Source organism: Astatotilapia calliptera, chromosome 20 (assembly GCF_964374335.1).
Source record: "Astatotilapia calliptera chromosome 20, fAstCal68.1, whole genome shotgun sequence".
NCBI classification, from domain to species: Eukaryota; Metazoa; Chordata; class Actinopteri; order Cichliformes; family Cichlidae; genus Astatotilapia; species Astatotilapia calliptera.
Window position 1 is genome coordinate 4410168 of NC_137441.1, and position 25700 is coordinate 4435867.

The 25700-nt window shown below is 43.7% G+C and overlaps 2 protein-coding genes and 1 long non-coding RNA gene across 3 annotated transcripts in view; 1 reads left to right on the forward strand and 2 right to left on the reverse strand.

Moving 5' to 3' along the window:
- Positions 1–347: 347 nt before the first annotated feature.
- Positions 348–5275, reverse strand: LOC113013071 (uncharacterized). The gene is made up of 10 exons (XM_026153662.2): positions 5004–5275; positions 3972–4145; positions 3734–3891; positions 3430–3628; positions 3258–3354; positions 3005–3176; positions 2682–2734; positions 2448–2574; positions 932–1122; positions 348–501 (listed from the first exon to the last, which is right to left on the reverse strand). Exons 1-10 carry the CDS (start codon positions 5273–5275, stop codon positions 460–462), a joined length of 1485 nt encoding a protein of 494 aa, XP_026009447.2. The 3' UTR covers positions 348–459.
- LOC145423106 (uncharacterized) lies at positions 5225–13483 on the forward strand. The gene is made up of 2 exons (XR_013904215.1): positions 5225–5358; positions 13084–13483. It is a non-coding gene; the product is annotated as an uncharacterized LOC145423106 (long non-coding RNA).
- mecp2 (methyl CpG binding protein 2) overlaps positions 9010–25700 on the reverse strand; it is a 31432-nt gene continuing 14741 nt past the window's right edge. Inside the window, exons 3-7 of the mRNA XM_026153661.2 lie at positions 20589–20775; positions 20251–20459; positions 19929–20122; positions 19685–19821; positions 9010–16956 (exon numbers count right to left, since the gene is read on the reverse strand). Of these exons, the coding sequence (XP_026009446.1) occupies positions 14536–16956; positions 19685–19821; positions 19929–20122; positions 20251–20459; positions 20589–20775 (3148 nt within the window). The 3' untranslated portion in view covers positions 9010–14535. The remainder of the gene's footprint in view (positions 16957–19684; positions 19822–19928; positions 20123–20250; positions 20460–20588; positions 20776–25700) is intronic.

Genomic DNA, 25700 nt, shown 5'->3' on the forward strand with positions numbered 1-25700 from the left:
ACACCTCACTGTCCCCTCAGACGAGCTGGAGGAGACGGCTGGGAGGAGCGAGGTCTCGGCTCCTCAGCTTAGACTGTTGCTCCTGCAACTGTAGCCATACTTGACAGTTTGGATGCACTTAAGCACTCAGAGCGGTGAATACAAGTAACAAAGTATGTGATTTGGGACACAACATGTGAGTTTATCAAAACTCTGAAGTTCAACACAACCTTCGTACCAGAAACTACCTTTGCCAATTTTTTACATGCACTAAAACAAAAAACAACGTGTGTGCCGTAAACTCCAATCAGCTTCATCTCAGAAAACATTTCAAAAACAGACATTTTACATCTCATCACTTTGAGATGTTTTTTTGTTTTAAATCTAAAAACATTTTATTTAAATTTACGAAAACAGACAAAAACAAAAAAATAAGTAAAATTATGTTTCCAGTAGAAAAATGAGAACATAAATGATGAGTCAGTGAATGTCCGACCTTCTGCTCCTCAGGCTGTAACGAGGCTGAACATCAGGGTGGTGATGAAGAGGAGGACGGACAGGAGAAGAGACGCGAGAGCAGAGGTCAGCATCACAACAAGGAGGGAAATCATGTTTCTAATGTTTACATCACACAATATTCCTAAAATGTCCAAAAACAAAATGTTTTTCCAAAGAAAATGTAAAAACACTAAACATCAAAAAATGAATAAGAATAGTCAAATCAGGCCCACAGAACGTGAACATAATATTCTGATAGTTGATGTCATGTTTAAGAGAAAATAAAACGCGACATAAACTCTGGTTTCTAATCGATCAGATTCACAGCTCGTCGATATTTCCCAGTCCGTGTTTGCCTCTGTGAGTTTCCGGGTTTGCAGAATCAATATTTAGCTTTGAAGAATTTTGGTTGTTTAACCCTACAGATCAATACTCGATAATCAGCCCTCCCTACCTGTTTGTCCTCCACCAGGATGCTGTACACCAGCGGGGAGGAGGGGGGAGACCGAGGACGGCGAGAGGATGAGCGACGAGGATGCCTGCCTGGACTCTGACGCACTGAGGCGTTGTGGGAACCGTTCCTGAGGGTGGAGTCGGCTGATGAGGCGTTCTCGGTGCTGCTGAGGATGCTGTCGCTGCTCCAACCTGCAGCACAAAAAGACGTAGAAGAAGAAACCATGTGGACAGCTGTGCCACATCTGCATCTCGCTAATTAAACTCAAACTGTTTAAGTTTGAAGCTAATTGACTAAACTAACTCTTTAATTATAGATTATTGAGATGTCACAGCTGACATACGTAACACCAAAAGCAGTTACGATAAACTCAGCTTAAACTGACTCTAGGTTCACTTTCACACAGACTTCAATACAACTTCTGAGTTATTTCGCCCCCTGCTGGTCATCAAGAAGGATGGTTTTAGGCACATCCACACCCGCATCACTGTTTTAGACACAGAAGCTTCAACACCAAAGAGCCACAACAGCCACAGCGCAACTTCAAACAGCTAATAAATCGAGTAGTTTTGTTCTTGATATAAACAGAAGACAGAGTCAGTGGTGCAGAGATAACAACTTGCTCCTGAACACCTCCCAGGCAAAAGAGCTGATCATCGACTTCAGGATGAAATAAATCAATAATTAAGCCTTTAATAACGAGCAGGAACTCCGTGGAGAGGGTCACAGACTTCCAGTTTCTGGGAATTTAGATCAAGGACGACCTGAGCTGGGCCAGAAACACCACAGAGCTGTTTAAGAAGGCATCGCAGAGACGCTACATCTTCCAGAGGCCGAGAGATTTAAAACATACTGTTCTGTGTGTGCTTTTCCCGTGGGACAGAAAAAGGGACATCATTGACACTGGACGTCCTCTCGCTACTCTGGAGGAACCTGCGTAGTTACTGCTGTCGGAAAAACACAAATTCAACATAATAACATGATAAAGGATCAATCTCACTGTTAGCATCAGACGGTGTTGAAGTGTCCTCATGAATGTGCTCTTTGCACTAAACGAGTTGTGTAATTTGGGAGAATGGAGAAAGATAGTTTGTCTCCTTTGTCTTTATCTCTTATATAGTTTAATATCATTTATACACCATTTTTATTATTGCTGCGAGTGATCATTGCGCTCCTGATTGCACTTAATTTCACTGTACACGTTACAGTGACACTAGAGTTATTTTATTCTTTTGTTGCATCAGTATTTGCAAACCAGAAGGATTGCAGAGGAGCTTAAATGGCACACTTTATGTGACGTCTGCCAGCTGGATGTGTATCAGCTGAGCCTGAACCAATGCTACAATGGCCAAGAACAAAGTCGGAACTTATTAACCATTTTCCTTCCTCTGTGAGTGTGCAGACTGCAAATCCAACTGCAATCAGATTCAGTCCTGACACAACACAGACAAAGACAACTTTCTCGCCCTTTGGCAGATGGATGGATGGATGGATGGATGGATCAACAACTACTGACCGAAGTGCGAGAGGTTCGATGGGTCTGAGCCACCGGTGGTGGGATATATGTCCTCCCTGTCTTCCTCTTCTCTTCTTTCCTCCTTCCTCCTCAGCATCTCCTCTCTTCTTCTGCTCTCTGATCTCATCTGGAAAACACGACACAGCTGATCTGGAACCAGTGGAACGGACTCAGAGCGTAACCTCTCCTCTGCTAGCAGGCGTGTACACCTGAACTGTCTCCTGATGTTCTCACCTTCACAGGAAGCTGATCGTCCTCTGCCGTCCTCCGTCGCTCCCCTAAACTCTCTGCAGACAAAGTTTTCTCTTCAGTAAATTATCTGCGCCAATCAAACTCACTGGAATCTATGAAAACCTCCAACCAGTTGAAGACATCCACTGTGACACCACCAACAGCTAATCGAGCACCACCATGTTGGCTTTTTTGGATCTCAACGTCCCGTTATGCATTCATAAAGAAATCACAGAAATAACCTGGGTGGCCTTCATAGTGCCTACTTCCATCTTTTGTATACAGTCTACAGTTTTCCCAAGTGTCTGCCTGCTGGCTGAACTCACCTGCATGCTGCAGCGCCTCCTGCAGGCTCCTCTGAGTCTCTCTGAGCTGCTGCAGCACCTGCAGACTCTGCTGCACCGGGTCCCTGTAGCGCACACACACCACCAGCAGAACACACACTCCAACACACACCATGAATCGCCTCAACGCACTCACGTACACAGTGAGCAGCTCCTGAACGCAGGAAAGAGTGATGAATGTGTGCATCATGTCAAAGGTTAAAGCATCAGGTGAAGCTCAGGTGAGCATACTGACCATGTGTTGGTGCTCAGGATTATCAGAGCTCAGCACAAACTGGTAGATCTTTCTCTCCAGGTAGAAATTCAAACATACTAAACTCAACAACACCAACCTAAACACACACACACTATCAGTTACACGTTAAAACCCAGCTCTGTGCAAAGGCGGGGAAGGGAGGTGGCGTTACCTGGCTCTGGAGGAGCGTGGGGTGGAGGTGATGAGGAAGGAGGTGCAGAGGGCAGCGGCGTTGTAGCAGCAGGAGCTCAGGCTGCGAGTTTCCATCAGAAGGAAACTCTGCAAAAAGGAAACTCTGTTGAAGAGTTCGGACAGCGCCACCTGCTGCTCCCTCGAGGTGCTGCTGAGCTCTGAGAACACCGACCGCAGACCTGAGCAGGGGACAGGTGGAGAGAGGCGGAGGAAGTGAGTCTTTCAGGTGCTTGAAACATTTCGAAGAGGTGTCTGTGTGTCTCAGGCCATCAGTGTGCGTTTACCCCGTGTTGAGTCTCTGAGTGTGACTCTGAGCTCCTCGCCATTGGACAGGATCGCCTTCTGCGCCTGCAAGGCAGCACTCTGGGCCTCGATCAGGTCCTCAGCCATCAGCCTGGTGGACTGAAGCTGCTCGGCTACACCTGCCGAGCTCTCAGTCAGCCTGACACACACGCACACACATCTGTTACACACACACATGCACTTCCTCACCTCAGCATGATGTCATCTGTGCTTGCTCACCTGTAAATGGTGTTTTCTGCTTGGCGCTGCCAGGCCTCAGACTGCAGGAAGTGGCACATGGAGTGAGTGTGTGTGAAGAACTCTGTGTAGCTGTTAAACGCCACTGTGTCCATGCCAGCTGTACATCTGCTGACCTCTGACCCCTCAGGGCATGCTGGGAAATCCCTGCCTGAGCTGACAGATGGACAGACACAGGTTATGGTTAAACTGAAGTATCTGCGAGGCAGCCATGATGACAGCTGGTTTAAACCTGTAAGGAAAGGTGACTCGATGCCTCCTACATTACTTCCTTTAGCAGAGGATACAATGGACTATCTTTTATCAGAGGAAAGGAGATGATGCCATCTGACAAACTGAAACTTTGAGTCCAAACTGATCATTCATGAAAGACTCATCACCTGTGAAGCACTTTGATGTCTGATGTTATAGAAGATCAAAATAAAGACAAGGGGGTATACTTTTTGAAGTGGTTGTGGCCTTTGGGGCACAGACGTCTCTGATTTCTTTATAAAAGGAAAAAGTTTACCTCTTAACATCTGCCAGGTCATTGGTAACACACCCACGGTTTGAGCAAACTGATGCCTCAGCTTTAAATGATAGTGGTGGTTGGGTTAGTCACTGAGGTGAGGTTTAGGTTTAGGCTTCCACCTTAAAACAATTTGAAGTAGCGAGTGAACCCAGGAACCCCAAACTAAAGATCCAAACATATCAAAGTACATATGTACTCCCCCTTTACAGAGAAATTTAGCCTGTTGGGAAGAAATAAAAATTTAGGATATTTAAAAGCGGTTCTGGGATTTCCCTCGTTTTTTTTTCTTCCAGCTGTACTGCAGCTCTTGAATCGGCCACATGATGGAAGTAAACGAATGCGAATAGGAGATACAAACCCAGAAAATAGCAGAGTGCTACAAACACCAGCTGCTTCTTTTAAATGCAATCTAATCAAAAATATGATTTTGATCGGGATTATTTAATAAAGGCTCGCAGTGCAGGACAGCAGCGCGAGGAAACACCTGTTTTTCCAGTTGTTACCTGCTCAGGTGACAGTGGGTGAACCGCAGCGCGATCAAGCTCTGGCTCTCCGACGTCAAGTCCCTGCAGCTCGCGTCCAGGTGCTCCAGAGCTCGCGCCCAACACTCTCCGTACCGGGACTGAGCCGCGAGGGTGCGCACGCGCCGCAGCTCCATCCTGCCGCGCTCAGAATCCGGAGCCGAGGAGGAAGAGGAGTGTCCGGGACCGGCGGAGAGTCCGAGCAGAACCGAACCACTCAGCAGCAGCAGCAGCATGTCAGCACGAGCTGCCATCCTCACCTGTCTGCAGGTCGACCATCAGCCAATAAGAGAGCGGGGTTTTTACCCGCATGGAGGTTAACGGGAGGTCACGAGATGTGAGTTTTCTGATCAGTTTACCTTTGATCCAAACAGACGAAGCCCTTTATTTATTTTGAGTACACTTTGTGAGAGTTTGTGTTGTTGGTACACAACTTATTTAAACTTTAACAATGAGACTCTTGTACTCTGAAACTCACCCACAACACCATCACGTCATCATGGGTTCGATTTTAGCCCTCAACCTGAAAGCATTGGACTTTTGTTATCACCCCTCTGGCCTGGTGGTGTGGACATCCAACTGCGTGAAGCAGAAATATTGTCCTTAAGGCAGGGGCGTATGCCGTGGGACGGGTTGGGGACCGAGAATAGGTAAACGCCGTTCCCTCCACAGGAATTCAGAATATTTGATAAAAAATTCCCATCTGGGAAGCAAAACTTTATCATGGTGGACAAGTTTGCAATCGTTTCTCTGTTTGGCGTCTTCCAAGGTAAACTGGTTCTGTGTGTGGTTCAAAAGACCCTCTATGAAGAAAAAGCTGGACCACTTCGCCCTGCCCGGTTAGGGTTACTGAGGACCCCCCAATTACTGATTAATTGATGTCTATATTACTTTAATGTTGTAGCTGAAATAATAATAATAATACATTTTATTTAAAGTTACCTTTCAAAACACCCAAGGACACTGCACAGAGCAAATAAGACAGGCATAAAAACAGGAAATAAACACAATAATAAAATAAAGTTTAAGAGCATGGAGAAGTTATATAGAGTAGGCATCTTGAACAGGTGGGTTTTGAGGGTGGACTTAAAAAGAGGGAATGAAGGGATGTTTCCGAGGTCAGGGGGCAGAGCGACTAAAAGCCCTGCCCCCCATGGTAGTAAGACAAAAAGAAGGAACAGAAAGAAGACAAGACGAGGAGGATCTGAGGCACCGGGATGGGATGGAGATCTGTACCAAATCAGAAAGGTATGGTGGGGAGAGAGAATGAATGGCCTTAAATGTATAAAGAAGTATTTTAAAATTAATGTAAAGTTTAACTGGGAGCCATAGGGGGTAGGGGTGATGCGGTGGTAGAGGGAGTCCTAGTAATAATACGGGCAGCAGAGTTATGGACACGTTGAAGCTTATTGATGGATTTTTGTGGCAGGCCAAATAAGAGTGAGTTACATGGACGAGAATGACAGCGGCATGCTGAGTGAGGAAGGAGCGGAGGCGATTGATGTAACAGAGTTGCAAATATGCTGAGCGAGTGACATCATTGATGTGCGAGTCAAAGGATAATGTACTGTCAAGAATGACGCCAAACAGATTGAAACTGACGAGTTATTGATAGTAACAGAAAAACAGTTGGATAGCGATAATTTGGAGTCAACCAGGAGAAGTTCTGATTTGTGACTACTTTGAGTAAAATGAAATGATTTGATTATTCACACTGCTCTGTAGCTTTATGTATAATATTACTGCACCATAGATAGAGATTATTATTATATTTTATTATCTCCAATATCTACAAAATAAAAATAAATGGTATGGCGCATGAGGAGCTGTGCTGTCGTGGCAGCGCTTGCTTGGTAAGGTCTCTCAAGGTCAGTCTGATGGTGATTTAAGCAAACTTATTAAGAAAAAGTCCAAGACCTCAGCCTGGAGCCATGGGTGCCGTCCAGGTTCTGCCCAAAAGAGTCCCATTGGGACATGACCACTGTGCCACCGACCCCATTCTGGCTACACTTCTGCTTACAGTTTGTGTTCAAACTCATGTTTTTGCTCTTGGACTCTACTGGAGCAGCTTTTCATGATCCAAAGTTTTAAAAAGGTCCTTATTTATGTTTATTTTCTGGGCTGTGATGCAGTAAATTGGTCTCCTGTCCCTTTAAGATAACTTTACTCTGTTTGGCTGCCACTCACAAACAGAAGGTCTGCACAGCAGGTGGGTGGGGCTTCTCCGATCTCTTTATCATGTATACAAGAATAGGAAACAAAAACTGTGTTTAGAGCAGTCGGAAGGTTACTTGTAAATACACTAATCTCGTTCTTTTAAATTTTGGTCACGAGTAATGTCGACGTCCAGCATCGCAATAATAAGAAGGAACTTGTGGAGAGAAACCTGAGAGTCATAAGTAACTGGACATGAAATTACATGTTTATTGGGGAGCTGTGAGCTATTAGAGCTCAATCCTCAGAGAGCGTCACTCAGTATGAGGAGGACAGACGAGGGCAATCATGACTCAAGCATGACTCCGGTGACGGAGGAAGTCCCCAGATGACAAAAAGCCAGAACATCACAGAAATTAGGGAAAGTCCAAGATTGCAAAATCGCTGCACATGCCCAGGCAAGCTTACTCAAAGTAGTCAGAAAATGATGTGGTTGATGCTCACTTATGCACTATTTTACTGTTTGCTGACTGAACTGGAGACATTTAAAAACAAACAAGACAGAAAGAATGAGAGTTAAACCAGTCGCTCTAACCTCGAAATGAAAACATCTACAGTAGTTAAACTGAAATCACACCTCAGATATTTAAAGGTTAATTTTCTGTATAAGTATTAATTAAATGCTTCGGGAGTTTATAAGTAGTTTTATTCGAACCCTCGTAGTTTTATAAGCATATTTTATATTTCTTTAAAGTAACTAAAAACTTTTAATAAACTCGAATCTCGGCTGTCTTTATCTCAGGTCACTCCTATGTATGACAGAGAAGCTGTTTTTGATTTAGACGGCCCTCAATCGACACAGGTCAAAGGTCAGATGACAGAGGAGATCTTGCTCTTTAGGCTGAAAAAGCTAGGGCTTTTGCTCCCTGAACTTTGTCTCTCAGGTTGCACAGTGTGACATCACAGACTGTGCAAACAGCCGAATCTAACGAGGCGTGATGTCAGCAGGTGGTCTGAATCCGGGCTCGCAGCTCTGCTCGGTCACTCTTACCTTCCAGGTGAAGACTGCGACGTCTCAAACATCAGAAGCTCGTCTTCTCTACAAACATAGACTGCTCCACATGTGGCTCCTTTTAGCTGCTGCTGTGCAGCAATAAAACTAAATGTTTAGGTTTATGTTCTATAATCTAACGGTCCAAGTGTTTGTTTTACACAGCTGTGAAGGCGCCGTTAATGCTGAATGACATGTAAAAGTTTCAGAGCAGGGGGGTCAGAAATACAACCAAAGAGCCGGCTGAAGGAAGCGTTGAGTTACAGGTTGCTACAACCCAGGACTCTGAATTATTGTTACTTTCACAGCTTTTTGTTTTGTGGTTGTCCTCATTGGGATTTTTAATCACGTTTTGTAAATACATGGTTAATTCATTTTTAAAAACTTACTTCTTTAAACTGAAATACATAAATAAATGTTTTTTAAATAGCTTATTGAGCAGCATTATTACTAGTGTAGTGGAAGTAGTCTGGGTGCTTTGCAGCGTTATGAAGCAAACAGTACAAGAAAGGAAGTCCTTCACTGGTGAGCAGCTAAAACCCAAAATCGAGTAAGAAGATTGTTGCAACACAAGGTGAAGGCATCAAATTCAAAATAAGCTGTTACCAGATTTCTCAGGTTTAACATGTGATATGTCCTGTATGTGCTCTTTGGAGTGATAGGATAATCGACACTCCTGCAAGAGCCACTGTGAAGATGAGGATGTTTCAGCCATTGGCTCCTCGTCCTCTGAGGTGTTTGTGTGAAAAAGAGAAGCTCAGGCAGTCAAAGAGACGACACAGATCAGGGGACAACAAACGCTTTTAGTTAGAAAGAAAAATAAGAAAACAGGTAAAAACTAGTTTGTCTACAGCGACAGTGTATTGGAGTTTCCACTGAATTCCAACCAGAATAAAAGCAGAATATTCATCCTCAATATTAGCAACTATGAAGTCACCACACACATCACTACTAATCTAGAAACACAACATGGCTTGGCTGACATGGTGGCTTCTGGCAAGACGCACAATATTATAGGCACTAAACTCTGGAACATGCAATATGGTGGCTGGTTACTGTAGTTTGTGCCGGGTCGAGTCCTGTGGAGTGAGTCCAATTACAGCGGGACGTTTGATTTCTGCAGCAGCGTGAAGGAAACGGGTTCGCTGCTCTGGGCAGACTGGGTGGCGCCACCTACGCAGAGGCTTCGTCACAGCGCGAGGACTTTACAGAGCGAGGCACGTTTATTTTGTCCAGGACGAAGACATTCAGATTCCCAAAGAGAAAGGGTTATGAGAGAAATTGGGCTTCCTGACAGGATGTTTCAGGATGATCTAAAAAAGGAAGATACTTTATAATTCTCACGGTTTTAATTACTCTTTTAGTTCACATAAGTTTGTTTTCTGTACCCTTCAGCTTGTTTTATTTATATTTTCATGAATAAATTTATTTTTAGAACCAATAACGACGCACACCATCCTGTTAATGGGTTAACACCTCGATTCCATTTTAAAGGTACTTTTTGTAGTTACCCTTTGCATAATTTAACTCAGGCTTGCACCACCAGGGGGCAGTGTTTTGACAGTGAGTGTGCTCTAAGATGCTTTTCTGTTTAACTTCTTCTAGTCTAGTAAAATTTATATTGAATTTTTAAATATAACCTGATGAATTCCAAAATAGGGTTAACTGTTCTTTTTGGAGTTACCGTTTAAAAATTTTATGAAACCTTTCATCACCAGGTAGGCAGCGTCTTACAGGTGAGATGCTTTCACAACCATAGTATATTTGTTTAAACATTGATCTTCTAAGCAAAAGATCCTTGGTGTGATTCGAGGAAGAGACACAAATCCCTTTGGGGTTGTGTCAGGAAGGTAAAACAGGCAGAGATAACTGCTGTGAATGAAGAAGTAGCTTATTTATGCGTTTTAACATTCAATTCTTTTTAGCCGCTCCTTTTTTTTAAGGAAGCTTTGCCCTTTTCTAGGCCACCTGTGTGAAGCAAATATGTTTCTATATATATATATAACTTGCGTACTTACAGAAAAAAAAAGGCTACATTGCTGCACAATCTTGTGACATTACTCAAAAATACCACCTGTTCTTTACTTCAGTTGGTATCTCTTCATCCAAGTATAAAAGACTTTGGAAACATTCAAAAATTAACTAAACAGTAATTTTCTTCAAGTACCTTTAAACAAAGAGTACGGAGGCTTCAAACAAGCGGCAACCTCCAGGGCTAAAAAAAAAGACAAGCAAACATAGGTGAGCAAAAGTTAGCAGCTAAACTTACTGAAACGCAGTGAAGGCAACAACCTGCCCAAAAAAAAAAAAATGCAGTTCTATATTTTTCTTTTCATTCAAGCCTCTCTTATTACTGTTGTTTTTTAACATAATTTTGTCTCCTTTTATGTCCTGATTTTAAAGTTTTTGTTGCTTATTTTGCTGCTGTACTTTTCCTATTATATTTTCATGTCACAATTCAGAGCTGCACACTTAAAAATGAACTTCTTCCTAGTCCCCCTGGCCTTTTTTAACTTTTGCATTCAGATTGCTTTGTTCTTTTTAATGAGTTGGAATTTTACATCTGTGTTTTTATATCAACATGTCCAATACCCAAAGGTCTCCGAATGGATCCAAGCATGCTCATTATTAACCTTGATCATTTGGTTATGTTTTAAGGCGAGGAGGAGACTAAAACTTCAGAGTTAAGAGAAAAATGGAAGCGTTTGTGCTGCTCCTCAGCTGCTAATGCTCAATCAATAGTCAGGTCCCGATCAGATCACGCGTTTTACCCAAGTCTGATGTTTTGAATGCCTCCAGTAAACACAGACTGTACAAAAGAAGAGATCATAGTCAGTGCCGGTCTGCGAAGCCTTGGGTTTGGCATTGTGGTGCCAGAAGAGTCCAGATTCGGAAGAAGCTTATGTGCACTTATTTGGCGCCTTTCAACCTTAGCAGGTCTAGAAAACGGCTTACAATCTGCTTGTCATTCACACATTCACATACTCATCTACAAGGTGCTTGCCTGCCATCAAAACCAACTCTGGATTACAGTGTTTTTCCCAGGGATACGAGGCCTGGGATCAATTCACCAACCCTGAACCATGGCAGAAGGTCCAGGAAGGTGGGTGGTAGACTCGTGGCTGGTCAATGATACGGTAGCCACGAGCTAAAGCATTCCCTTCATACTATTTATTTATATGAGAGGGAAACCAATTTACAAAATCATGGTATGTTGAGGAAAACTTCAAAGTTGCAACTGAGAGCATAACCTCATCAGGAAAGTGCTTACTGAGGACATCAATGAAGTGAGAAGTAGGGTCACCTTCTCACTGGCCTCTAAACATTAGGACTTGGAGTTCTGGCCATTAGTAAGAACACAGATTTAAGGCACTTTCATAATGGTTCCACTTTTCAGACTGGGCAGCACCGTCCTTCTTTTATGCAGTCTGTGCTTGGAAAACGAGGCGCCTGGTTCAGTTGTGACAGTAGAAAGTAAGGATGGAAAATTTGACTTTTTTCTATACTGCTAGGATCCTTCAAAAAGACTCCAGGGTCTAAATTAGGTTCCAGAGAACTTAAAAGGTCTCTGCTCATGGTGTAGTACTTTCTGAAAGTTAAGAAACTCTGGAGTGAGGCTCAGATTGCTTAACATTTGTGGTTGGCCAACCCCTGAGGGAATGCAACCAATCAGTCTTAGTCATCTGACAGTTATCTGTCCCGCATGTAAAAATCAGCACGCTTTCTTTAAGGTGAAACTGTCGGTAACGGTTTGTTTAAACAACACTGATGCCTGGTTCAATGGGGGCATCAGAGTAGTGTTCAAGCAACGTCATAAACAGAGGAAATAATGTATTTTTTGCTGCCAGAATCTGTGTGCGCGCCAGTAATGCAGGCTTCATCCTGCACAGTGATGGAAAAGGTTGAAAACTTTTTGATAAAGCTGTTCTTCTCTTTCACCTTGACCCCCAACCAATCACAGCTGTCCCTCCCTGAGCCTGGTTTCTGCTGGAGGTCTCTTTATATTAAAATTTAGTTTTTCTTCTTCCACAGCTCCTCATTTGAAGGGATCATCAAATCGTTGAGGTTCTCTTTGTAACATCTGCCTTACAATATAAAGTGCCTTAAGTGTTGCTACATAAATAAAACGGAACTGAACTGAAACTGAGATGTGAACGCAGCAGGGATGTAACCTTGTCATGACTTTTTTCACAGCTGCTGCCATGTCAGCGGACTAATCTGTCTTATCTTTGCAGAAAACCAGCAGTCTGAAGCAATATTTTACTTCCTTGAAAGAAGTTTATCTGAGCCTAAACCTTGTTCATGTTTATGGATTGTGAGTGTTCATATCATCAGATGTCTGAGTATGATCCTTACTGCAGACTTAATAAACAGCAGCAGAACTCAAAGGTTAAATTTCTCCAGAGAAGCTCAGACAGCCCAGCAGCTGTTTGATAAAAACATAGAGTAGCTGCTTTTCAGGGACATTGATAACTCAGAATGAGGTTGTTTTACTACTGTTGGAGAGTTAGAAATATATATTTGTTCAACACTTTTATCAGCAGGCTGCCTAGTGTTTGATTTTGCTATCACATCTCCTTATTAGGGCTTAGTCAGATCTATCTGAGCTTTTGGTAAAGCTGAGTTTCCCAGTTTTTCCAACATTTCTGTAAGTTAGAAACCGTTAAGTAGAGTAGCTCTGATGTGACATGCGCCCAGCATTTGGAAACATAGCCGTCTACTGATAACAAGACTGGCAGCACAAGAGTGTTAGGAAAAGAAATAAAGGAATAAATATAGAGTACCTCTGGAAATATAAGTTAAATAAATGCGGCTCTTATTTGTACCACATTTTTTCTCTTTGCTTTTGTTTTGCAGATCAAACGACCAGAGGTCATCCTGGACCTAACTTCACTAAGTTCAAGTCCCCCTAAGCGCCCTCTGAATCACTCTCAGAAATGAATTTGCAGACTTACAGCTAAGATTTCAGCTCAATGAACAGCTCTGCCCATCTTCGGCACAACTACACCCACGTGAAACTGAACCAGACCTCAGTCCAGGTTTTAGACGACAGTAAAACCTGGCAGGGTTGACCTCTGCGTAGGTGCGCTCTGGTTGAAGGCCTGCAGGGTCTCCGAGCGACATGCAGGCGGTTGATTGTACAAACTGGAGGAGTGCAAACTGTTCCAGATATTCAACACGAAGACACAATAAAAATAAGTAATTTCCCACTCTTTCATTAAGACTAAAAACTAAAATAAAGCTACTGTGAAAGTGGGTTTGGTTTGACATTAAAAGTGCTTCCTTTGGAAACAAAAGACTACGGAAAACAGATTCATCCTGGAAGAACAACTTGCTCTGTTGGACATACTTGGAAAAACCAATGAGGAGGCTTTTTTTCTTCGCCAAGCAACTGACTCTGCTAAGAGGAATCAAGAACTCCTCACACTGTTCAGACATTTTAGACGGTATTCAGAATGACTCAAAATCATGGCCGAGTACAGTCACGAATTGGGTATAAATACTCACAGATTAGATTCACTACTTGTAGGAGGCATTCTGAAAATGGATGGAAAACATTAGTGCCCCCTCTCCGTTTATTGTTAGCTTAATGGAAAATGGGGACGAAAACAAATGATGAGATTTCCGAGAAACCAGTTTAAGGTGCAAACCGCCGCCTCACATCATCTCTGAGGCTTTCAGTCGAGGACTAGTTTCAGTAAGGGACAGTCAGTCAACAGGAGGAGTTAAGAGCAGGTTAAAAGTCAGGGACTGTCAGTCAGCAGCACAGCGATGAGTAAGGGACTGTCAGTCAATAATATCAGACTTTAAAGCTGTATAACAGAGACAAAACAATAAACTATCAAAATACTAAATAAAAAAAACAGGTTATATTCCGGAAGCAACGTTTCGTTCAGAGTAATGTGTTGTTAAGCGTTGGTTTTTAGTTCCAAACTACTCCCCCCCCCCCCTCCCCACGGAGACTAGCGGGACACAACAGCTGCCTTTTGATTATATATACACACACACTTTTTATCGGTTTTTCCTTTTCATTTGTTTTTCCTAGAAAAAAAGATACTATCCATTTTCCACTCGAGGTGTCCCTCAGCGCCAGGTTGGTTCTCTAATCCAGAACTTTACAGAGTCTCCAGACAGAATCAAACAGAGAACAAGCTGCGACAGTCCTTCCAGCTCTGTGTGACGCTTTCCTTCTATCTGTAAACGGTGTAAAAACCATTACAAGGACATCCCAGTCATACTCCTCTTCTGCCTGGTGCTGATTCAGTCCGTCAGGCTATTGGTAGACGGCAGGTTCATCAGTCCAACCAATCAGCTGACTCTTTCGCTGACAGCAGTCCGTGACTCTACGGTTTCTTCTCGGCTGGGACAGGGAACAGCAGATTGCGGGACGATGTCTCTGAGCTCCCTACCCTCACCTGCTGCCTCTGGCTCTGCCCGGAGCCTAGCCCTACCATCTGCCCCAGGCACGTGACCAGCCCCAGATACTCCAGGAGGTCCAGGAGGCATGGAGCTGGGAGGCCTCGAGGTGCTGTTTGATCCTCTGTCTCCTCCTAAAACCTCTCTGCTTTCAGATGGCATGGCTGGCTCCCCTCTCCCCTCTGTCCTAACCCCTTCCACGCTGACGTCTCGGCTCGGGATCAGGCTCCCTCTGCCAGGCCTTGTGGTGCTCAGGTCTTGTGGCTGTTCGCTCTGGTTTTGCTGAGCAGGGACGAGGTTGGTCCTGGTTAGGCTGGAAGATGGTCGGCTGGATGAGAGGTGCTGCACGTTTGGCCTGGTAAGCTGAGAGTGTGGCTGGGAGCGCAGCTGTGGTTGGATCCGCTGAAAGTGTGGTTGTGCTTGGGACTGGGGTTGGGACTGGGGCGGCCTAGGCTGGGAGAGAGATTGACTGGATTGTGGTCTGTATTGAGTCTGGAGTTGATGTTGTGATGGGGGCCTTGTCTGTGGTTGCACTTGGTGTCTGGGTTGCAGGTGAGGTTGAGGTTGGGCTGAAGTTCTAGACTGGGCTTGTGGCTGCATTTGGGTTTGAGGTCTGGGCTGGGATTGAGGCTGCATTTGGGCTAGGGTCCTGGACTGGGATTGAGGCTGCATTTGACCTTGGTTTCTGGACTGAGGTTGAGGATGAGTTTGGGTTGGGGTCCTAGCGTGGAGTGTCGACGGCATTTGGGATGGGGTCCTGGATTGGGGTGCTGATTGTGATTGGGCTGGAGTCCTGGATAGGGGTTGCAACTGGACTGGGGTTCTGGATTGGGTTTGAGGCTGCGTTTGGCCCGAGGTTCTGGGCTGCAACTGAGACTGAGGTTGGGCTGGAGGCCTGGATTGGGACTGACTCTGAGCTTGAGTTGGGGTCCTGGCCTGGGATTGAATTTGAGGCTGAAGTGACTGTCGGGGCTGGGGCTGAGATTGTTGTTTGAGCTGGGTTTGGAGTTGAGATGGGTGCCTTGACTGGGTTTGAGGTTGGGGTGCTGTGGGGGATGTAGTTTGTGGATGTGGATGCCTTGTTTGGTGCGGATGGATGTGCAGGATGGAGGGGCACTGAGGAGGATGTGACTGAGGTTGCGTATGCTGACTCTGAAGCTGGGTTCGGTGTTGGGTTGAGGAATGAACAGGTTGTGAGGGAACTTTCTGGTTGGCAGCCTGAGGCTGACTGTGGGTTTGGGATGGGGGCTGTTGGGGCCGTGGTTGTGTCAGGCCGTGTCGGGTAGGAGAGGACTGGGGTGCTGGGTAACGACTCTGGGCTTGGGACTCATGGGGAAACTGGGGCTGGTAGCGTGGTTGCAGGGTAGGATGTCGAGGTTCGGGCAGGGACTGTGGTGCAGACTTGGACTGCGGTCTGGGAAGAGCTTGCTGGGTGTGCTGCGACTGTTGGGAGGTGAGCTGAGGCACAGTCTGAGGCTCAATGTCAGGCTTGGACTGGCTAGAAGGTGCTGGGTGTCCAGAGGGTGGAGGAGGAGGAGAAGGTTCATCCAATGTTGAGACAGTGGATTGTTGGTGGCGATGCTGATGATGGTGGTGGTGGTGATGGTGGTGCTTGTGAGGTGTTCGCTCCTTCCTTTTGTGGCTTTTTGACGGACTAGTGCTACTGCTGCTACTGCTACCCCTTCCACCCAATCCCCCCTCTCCTCCCTTATCACTTACATCTTCACCTACTTCTTCCCCTTTGGTTACACCATCACCTGTTGCCTCTCCTGATTTGTCCTTGTGCTTCCGCCCTTTATGTGTCTTGTGTCCATGTGGTTGGCTGTCATCTGAAGCAGAAGGCTGCTTCTGTGATTGTGACTGGCTCTGCTCAGAGGGGGCGGGCTCAGGCTCTGAGCTTGGACCTCCTGCCATTGTACTGCTCTCCTCCTCGGCCGCTGTTGACTTTCCAGTCTCTGTTGTTGTAGCCATTGGAGTCTGCACACTCTCCCTTTCCTCCACTGTCTCTCTCGTTTTACGTTTTTTGATTGGCAGAGCTGTTTCCTGGACAACAGGTTTGGTGGAAGACTCCTTAGCTGCTCTCCGTTTGGCCTCAGCAGCCAAGATGGCAGCTGCAGCGTAACTTCCTGCTGTTGAGCTACCAGAGGCTGATGCAGCGGAGGTGGATGCTGTGGCGACTGATGCTGCTGTGGAGGCTGACGCTGGTTTCCTGCCCCGTTTCTTGGGGGCAGTCTGTGGTGGAGGCGGAAGTTCTTGTTCTGATTTCCTCTTTCTGCCAGGGCGGGACTTGGTCACCAAGGCAGGAGACACCACCTGCAGGGGAATTGCCAGATCAACAGGAAAAACCTGCATTAGCATTGTTGCTGGAATTATAAAATCATATTTAAGATTTTAAAGCACTGACTAGACTGCTTCCTGGATGTCTCCTAGGTGAGTTGTTTTGGAAATATCCAAATAGTAGGGACTCCAGGGTAGGCAATAAACATGCTGGAGAGATCATGTCACTCAGCTAGCTTTGGAACACCTTGGTGTCCCCCTTGAAGAGCTGGCTGAGGAGAGAGAGATCTAGGCATATCTGTTTAGACTGCTTCCACCAAGATCCAGGTCCAAATAAGAAGCAGATAATAGATGGATGAAAATACTAACCATACTTACTGCAACCACATACTACAGTCTATCTACTTTTACTCATCATTTACCTCTGTTTGTGAGGATCTTCTCCAGGTAGAGCCTTAAGTTTCGAACCATGAAAATCATAAACACTAGTGCACAGCCAAGTCCTCAGTATCCACTCTCAAGACATTCTTGGCAGGACTACTGCCAGTCAAGATAAGTGTTTTATTTTAAACTCCTAATGAAAGTCTTTTCTACCTTCCAGATGATTTGTGGATCTCTTGTGTTGATCAATTGCTTAAGACCTTATTTCAGTGTATGTTAGCTGTTTTGCCCATCTTCAGGACACAACTCTACGAAGGTAAACAAAGTCTTCCATGAATTCCCTTCCCATTCTTTTCACTGGGATATTCAGAAGGTCTTTGTAAAGATGGAACTGGAGACACACACAGGATCCTTAGCCATGTCTCTAACTTTGCTACAAATGAGGATTTACAATCTTTCATTTCCTGTAACATGATTTAACTATCTCTAAATAGTTATTTGCAGGCTAAAGTTGATCAAGGTAAAACCTTGGGTTGCCTTTATTTGCTGTCACGCACAAAAAGAATACAAAAATACAAGCTGCCACCAGCACTACCCCTCAGATTCCAAGTAGATACACCTATGGTCTCAATTTGAAAATCCTAGATTATTTCCGTCTTGAATTATTGAACTCACAAGATTTTAAGAAAACTTGACCTTGACCTTGAAGTCAAGATCACTGAGATTTGAACTTGTCCAATGTACAGGCAGCTATGGTATCAATTTCAAAATCCTATGTTGCCTTGTTCTCGAGTTATCACACTCACAAACTTTGGTGTCCATGCTGCCCACCCACCCGGCAAAATGACGGCAGTACTAGGGCTGCCACGATTAGTCGACTAGTCACGATTACGTCGACTATCAAAATCGTCGACGCGTCGTTTGAAGCTTTGTAAGATCACAAAAGACGCAGGAATAAGTGGCAGGATTTAAGAGTGTAATAACGGACTGAAACAGGAGATGGCAGCACTGCATGTACAAGGATGCCAGCTGCCGTTAAACCCAGAAGAAGAAGTAGCTCTGTCCCAGAATTCATAGCGCGGCCCAGCTCAGTTTCCAACAATGGCGGCAGCTAGTTAGTTTTAATATTACTCTTATTACTCTTTCTGGGTCACAAAATAAACGTTTAACATATTTTCATGCGAGAATGTAGCTGTGTAAACCTCAAATATCTGCTCAGTTTATCAAGACACCACATATTTTCAAAAGCGCTCCGACGTTTTCGGAGGCGTCTGTTACCCACCAGCTTGATAGCTAGCCGGGGGCAAAGCTCACTAGAGCCCGTCAGAACACCGGACTCCCGGCAAATCGTTTTCAAACCCACCGCCATCTTTCGCTACTCAGGTTAAACATATATAAGTCACTTAGATAACTTAAAAATGTTATTGTTTGGCTTTTTTCAGTATTTTATTTGTTCCTGAGTAAATTGGTTTGGCTGAGATTAAAGTTATAGTTTTTACACAGCTGAATAAACGTCAAGCAGACAACTGATTATCAGAAGTGTGAGATGCTGGAGAATATACTCTGGTGTCCCGTTATATTTTAGATAGCAAGGAGCAGACGGCGGAATTTATTAAACTCCACTGAAACAATCTGCAAATTTCATTAAAATTTAATAAACTATCATCTTGTATTTATTTTTAGTTAGCACCTGAAACACTTAAAGCTGTAAGCTAATGATAGTTATATAAGAGCAGATGCTGCTGGTGCAATAAGCTGTACGTTTTACGTCCAATGGATGATGATCTGATTAGTCAACTAATCGCAAAAATAATCGGTGACTAGTCGACTATCAAAATAATCGTTTGTGGCAGCCCTAGGCAGTACCCATCAGCCTTTCACAGCTGAGGGGTAAAAATTACAGGACGCCTCAACTATCCTTGAAGGTAGTGAGCCAGAATGCCAGGACAGTATGACCCAATGTTACTGGTTGGGAGTTGGGTCTTCAGTCTTTCCTGTCTTGCCTGATATAGGATGCTCTTTACATTACACCTGTAGGTCAAAGGGGGACCAGTTTGACTCTCAAGAGCTGCTTTGAAGGTTACTGAAAAACACAAGTTAATCAACCTCAACAAAGTGGTGATTCATTGGATGACATTATGGTGTAGAGGTGTGATCATTTTAATCAAAATATCTTTAAATGATTATGTTTATACGTGTGAACATCAGTTTTGGAGAGATGCATATTTTCTCCTTGAAGCATATTTCTGTTAGCTTTCCTGGACAGAAGAAATGAGGAAAGTTGCTTAGGAAATGCATGTTTGAGTTATTCAGCTTACTGCGACAATCTCAACACTGTGCTTCTCGAAAATGTACGAACGACTAAACGACAGAGCAACCATACCTTTGAGGTGGTGGTCGTGGTGCCAGTGGAGGTCTCTGCTTTGCCGAAGGGCATCTTGACCAGCAGTTTGCCCGGAGTTTTCTCAACCACACGTTTCATTGCCACTCCTTCTGTAGCCTGCCTCATCTTCCCACTGCCTACAAAAACACAAATAGATACACAATTACAGAAAAAATAAATACTCAAATAGAAATACTCAGGAACAGCTTTCCAGTATAACTTCTAGAATCACATCATTTAGTACCTTTGGGCCTCCCACGACCACGCCCCGATGGTTTCACCACCTTTGGTTTCTTGGGTGGGCGCTTCTCACGGCGGGAGGGGCTCCCACGCCCAGTAACAGTAAAGTCAAAATCATTAGGGTCGGTTGTTGTGTCACCAACCTTTTGGAAGTAGGCAATAAGCTCCACCTTGGAACGAAACGCTTTCCCCTCCGAGCTAAACAGCAAAAAAAAAAAAAAAAAAAAAGCAAAAAAAAAAGCATCACAAATGTTCATTTGGGGGTTTTACTCCTCTACATCCTGGAAAACGAGCACACTGTCAGGGTGGCTCAGGGCATGGCTTACTTGATTAGGTAGACATCAAACTTCCCAGCAGAGCGTCCAGACTTTCTCTGTTTCAGTTTGCGGGTCCAGCCTTCGGGCAGAGATGGGTCATCATACAGCGGCCCTCGGTCCCGAATGATGGAGCGCCGCTGCCTGGAAGATCCGGCAGACTCGCTACCACCTGCAGACTCTGACCCTGGCTCTGAGGGACCGGCCACTGGCTCTGACATCTGTAAAGGAAAAGGTGAGCAAAAACTTGTCCTTCATCCTGAGCAAAATGTGTCATGATGTTCAGCAGGTGATGAAATTTGTCCCTCCATGATTCCACTGTTTCTACTAACTTCTAATGCAGTCTTTACCTGGGTCTGTTGCTCCAACCCTGTCTGTGGCTGCTGTGCTGTTGAGGTTGAAGCTGAGGCCATGGTCTCCGTCCCCCGCTCAGCATGACGACGTTCCCTGCGGGGTTTCTTGGTCTTGGACCTGTCTTTTTCCTTCCTTGGAGGCTGGGGTTCAATAGGTCCTTCATCACCTTCTTGCCCCTCCTCCCTGCACAAAAAAGAGAGAAAATCATACTGTTGACATTATGACCACAACCTGTTAACTGCAAGAATCCAAATAACTTCATAAATATAAGTTCATCCACATAGAACACTTTCAGATCAGTGTTTGACTGAATCAGTAAGAACACGTTAGGCTTCCTTTAGCTTCACTCTAGGGCTGCCACAAACGATTATTTTGATAGTCGACTAGTCACCGATTATTTTTGCAATTAGTCGACTAATCAGATAATGCATCCATTGGACGTAAAACGTACAGCTTATTGCACCAGAATGCATCTGTCAGTTCGCTGTTCTCACCAGCTCTAGTGAGCCTTGAACCCTGGTTAGCTATCGAGCTGGTGGGTAACAGACGTCTCCGAAAACATTGGAGCACTTTTGCAAATATGTGATGTCTTGATAAACTAAGTAGCTGCCGCCATTGTTGGAAACTGGAATTGACTGGGCCGCGCTATGAATTTTGGGATAGGTTGGGCCACGATGGATACACCCGACCCATCCTTCAAATCTGGGGAAATGAAGAATGCATTTTTTGGCCGCGTTTGGGGGAGTTTTCGAATTTGGACAGGCGTGCCACGTCCCTGTAACGTAATTGACCTACAAATGCAGCCTCCGAAGGATGCGGCCGCTAAATTTGGACACAGCTATGAAACCTGGACACTACTTCTTCTTCTTTGGCGTTTAACGGCAGCTGGCATCCCTGGACATGCAGTGCTGTTCTTCTGTTTCAGTCCGTTATTACACTCTTAAATCCTACTATTTATTCCTGCGTCTTTCGAAATCTTACAAAGCTTCAAACGACGCATCGACTATTAAATTAGTCGTTGACAATTTTAATAGTCGACGTAATCGTGACTAGTCAACTAATCGTGGCAGCCCTACTTCACTCCCATCAAATGTTTGCAGAACATTTAACTCCAAAGATCCTTCAGACCTGATATTTGAGTTTGAACCATGTAAAAGCTGCATGAAGGCAAATTACGTGCCATTTTTCTAACCGCCAATACAAAGCTCTGACAGACTTCATAAAATCTAAAGCAGGACCTTCTTGAAGTAGTCAAGTGTCAGTGATTCTCACTGTATTACGTTCTTTGCATAAATGGTTAACAAGACCTGACCCTGGACCATTAATAAGCTGTTGCAATTTTGGCTGAGCAAAAAGTAGTTAAATAAGAAGTGTTATGTGTTTGCCACATCCATGGAGGACAGGTTGTGGTGATTGATTTAGGAATGAATTCTGATTAATTCCAGCAAATTATGTATGTCAGGGCATCTGTCCACAGACTGTTCCTTAAAAGAAAATGGGTCAAGATACAACACGACACCCTAAAACTCACAAGTCATTCCACCTAATAATGTTCAATGAAGACTAAAGATAATGGTTTAACAATGTCCAACATAAATGTTGTGAGAAGGCCTGTAGCGAGGAAACCAAGCAGCAATCACCGAGGCTAAAAATGAAGTGCCAAAACCTCCACTTCCTCTAATGGCCAATTGAGGCTGATTCTAAAAGTGAGACAATCTTCATAGACTCTAATGTTAAAAAGCTTTGGCTTCAGTGGATATCTTTACCAGCAGCACCCGCTAATCCAAATATTGTCACTACTTGCTATACACACACTATAGCTGCCACACTATAACTGCCAAAATGCTAACGCTTCATTTAATGCCTTTAAATGAAGAACCTGAAACCAATGGGTAACAAGGTGACTACGTCCATCTTTTATGTACGGTTTGTGAAATCTTACTTATATAGTACCTTGCCTGACCCTTTACTCCTAGTTCTGATTGTGTAGCACTTTGTAGACGTCCCTGTGCAGCACTTATCTCGCAGACAGCTACAAATACTCTCTAATGCCTTTATTTGGCTATTGGTGATTTGGTCTTCTATTTGCTAAAGCTAAAGCTGGTGAGACGCTGTGACTCCCTCTCCATAATCCTTTGTCTGTTTGCTAAATCTGACTGGTGTTTGTAGATTACAAAAGCAAGCATGCGATCGCCTAAATGTTAATATAAAGTCCAACATCAGTGACACATGTCATGGTGGCTACTTCCATCAATCACTGAAAAGGAAAAAGTGGGCACCCAACATTATACATTATAACATTTTTATTACTTTTAAGACTTATTCTGTATTTATGCAGAATAAAGCAAATTCCAAAGGATTTACAAACTTTTTCCTGCAACTGTATGTAGTGAATGTTGGGATATTACACTATAAACCATGCATGTGATTGATTGGATCAATATCAGATTTCGGACCTTTCCAGAAATAAAGCCCACGTTAACAGTGGAGCTAAACGGGGTACAGACCTTTTTTTTTGGTGATGGATGGTAAAACTCCCTGCCTTTGTGTGTGGACCTCATAGTGAGTTTATCAGCTCAAGCAGCCTGGTGCTCTTATCCGGTCTTTAAGTCGGACGTCATTAGCCGTGCCTGGTCCCAAACTACGCTGCAGGTCCCAAAGTCAAACGAACACTGCGGCATCACTGAGAGTCGAAAAAGTGTCTAAATATGTCCACCTGTAATAAAATGATCAGTGTGGCTGCTCTACCAGGTGTAACAATTAAGTTTAACATCCAGGCATCCATGAAATTTTTTTTATAAAATTTAACAGAGTTAGAAGTTTGCAGGGAGTAAGCTCGCTAGTTTCCATCTAAATACAATACAGCATGTTGTGACTGAGGGATTTCTGAAACAAATTAAGACGTACAGCTCTGCTATCACTTCCGACACAAATGAAGACAGAAAACTAAACAGCAGTGATGTTTATAGGGTTACTGAAGTTGGACTAGCTGGGATAAAATGGCGTGCTACGTGATCACTAGCAACACAGCTATCTTAGCATAATATAAACAGTGAAGCTGGAGGACAAAAACTAACTTTTTCACTCGATTAAAGTTAACGTGAGGGTTCCTGATGGTCAGGGACAAATGCAATTAAGATAACCTGTATTAGTCCCACACGTGGGAAATTTGTTATTGTAATCGCATGGCAGGATGCTATAAACGGACCAAACTTCAGTCAGAAGAACAACTGAGATAATCCATCCACAATACGAGGTTAGTCATTAACACACTGCTGCATGGGCTGGGCTGTAGATACATCTTACACAAAACTGAGGTGTGTTAAAAACTGAGCTTTAAAATAATAAGGATAATAGAAACCAAGAGAGGCCGACAGTGATCACTGAATGTTTTTAGGGGCTTGTAGATTAAATAGAACAAAATGCAAAGCATTAAAACCTGTTAAAAACACAACAGCCTTATTAAACACAGAGTGGTTTGGGCCCGGAAGCAGGACTCATCACGTCATCACTTAAAGACAGGATTGTGAAGCAATTGCAGGAAGTGCTGAGTTACAGTGACTGACTACCCCTGAACGCACCAACAGGAAGTCTTCAACTCACGCTATGGTTCGTCTTTAAGTTACTGTAGGTCACTGTGGTGTTTTTTACCCACTGCAGCAGCTTTGTAACAAAAAGAGATACACATCTAATGTTAGATTAGATAAGCATGAGCGGTGCATTTCCCCCTGATGCTTCTTGAACTTAACAAGTTTCGATGTAGTTTGTGTCCTTTGCTCAGCTGAATACAACTACTTTATCTAAGAAAGCTTTGGATCAGCTGCAGCACACATTTTCAGTGCAGATTAATCAGTTTTTAATTCCCTCAGTACACCAAATTAGTTTTTAAAGTTATATGAAACTGTGATGGTTTTTATCTTGCTTTGACCGACCATCTTTATTTGGTGCAAAACGATGTTGAATTTCCTGTTTTTCTAACGGGGAGCAGAGGCTGTTTCTCATCATAAGTCTGACAGCTGGAACAAGATTAACCTTACTAAATAAACTCTGACAGAAACCAGAAGAGACCAAAATCAGAGTCACTGGTGGAACTGACAGCAGAGGATAGATAGCTCTCTTCTGATTAAAAGACTAATCAGAATTTCTCATTAATATTTATGTGTTAAATGATTATTTCAGCAGCATGAGGGCTGAAGACGACTCGGACCGGTGTTTACTTCACATTTCCAGTTAAATGTCACATTGAGACTGAAAATGTCAGACCCAACAGAATGCCTGTGTTTTCTTAAACTTTAAATCAGTCATTTAAAAACTTCAGTTCATAAAATGAATAAACATTGCTTCTGAATGCATGAAAACAAAAGCTCTGAGGTGGTTTTGAGACATTGAAATCTGTAATAGAAAATTCTTGTCTTAAATTGGCTGCATTCACGAGCACTTCCTCTTTTTCATATTCTCCTTCTCTTCTGCTTTAACCTGACAGATGTGTACAGATGGGTGCAATTGCTCTGTTTCTGAATGTTAATTGCTGGAACTAGATAAATCTGTGTAACACCAACTACTTTGTCTTTGCTGGCTATAAAATAAAACCTGCATGTTATAAAAACAGATTTATATATAAATAAAATATTAAAGTATCTGTGTGTTGTGTTTGGGTGCATTAGACATTCAGATTTCAATCACATTTATGTAAAAGCTTATCTGATTCATTATCTGCAGCACAGCCAAACTTATAGTTCACAAAGTCTATACATTCATGTGTTAACTTATGAGGAGACGGATGTAAACTATATATACCGTATTTTCCACACAATAAGGCACACTTAAAATCCTTTAATTTTCTTAAAAATCCACAGTGCGCCTGATAATCCGGTGCGCCTTATATATGAATTCTGGTTGTGCTTACTGACCTCCAATCGATTTTATGTGGTACACGGCGCTCAAAAATCTGTCAAAAAATGTTTTAGTACCACTTTGCTAAGCTATGAAGCCGCACCGCTTGATGGATTGTTGGATCAGGTAGTCAGGAGCTTCGCGGAGTAATCTGGGTCCAAAAACTCCGTCTGCTTCAGGTCCCAAAGTCAAACGAACACTGCAGCGTCACAGAG

Coding starts and splice junctions, on each gene's coding strand:
- LOC113013071 (XM_026153662.2), bottom strand. CDS start 5,275: ATGGCAGCTCGTGCTGACATGCTGCTGCTGCTGCTGAGTGGTTCGGTT. Junction 3,177..3,257: donor ATCCTGAGCACCAACACATG/GTCAGTATGCTC, acceptor TCCTGCGTTCAG/GAGCTGCTCACTGTGTACGT. Junction 2,735..3,004: donor GGAGGCGCTGCAGCATGCAG/GTGAGTTCAGCC, acceptor CTTTGTCTGCAG/AGAGTTTAGGGGAGCGACGG.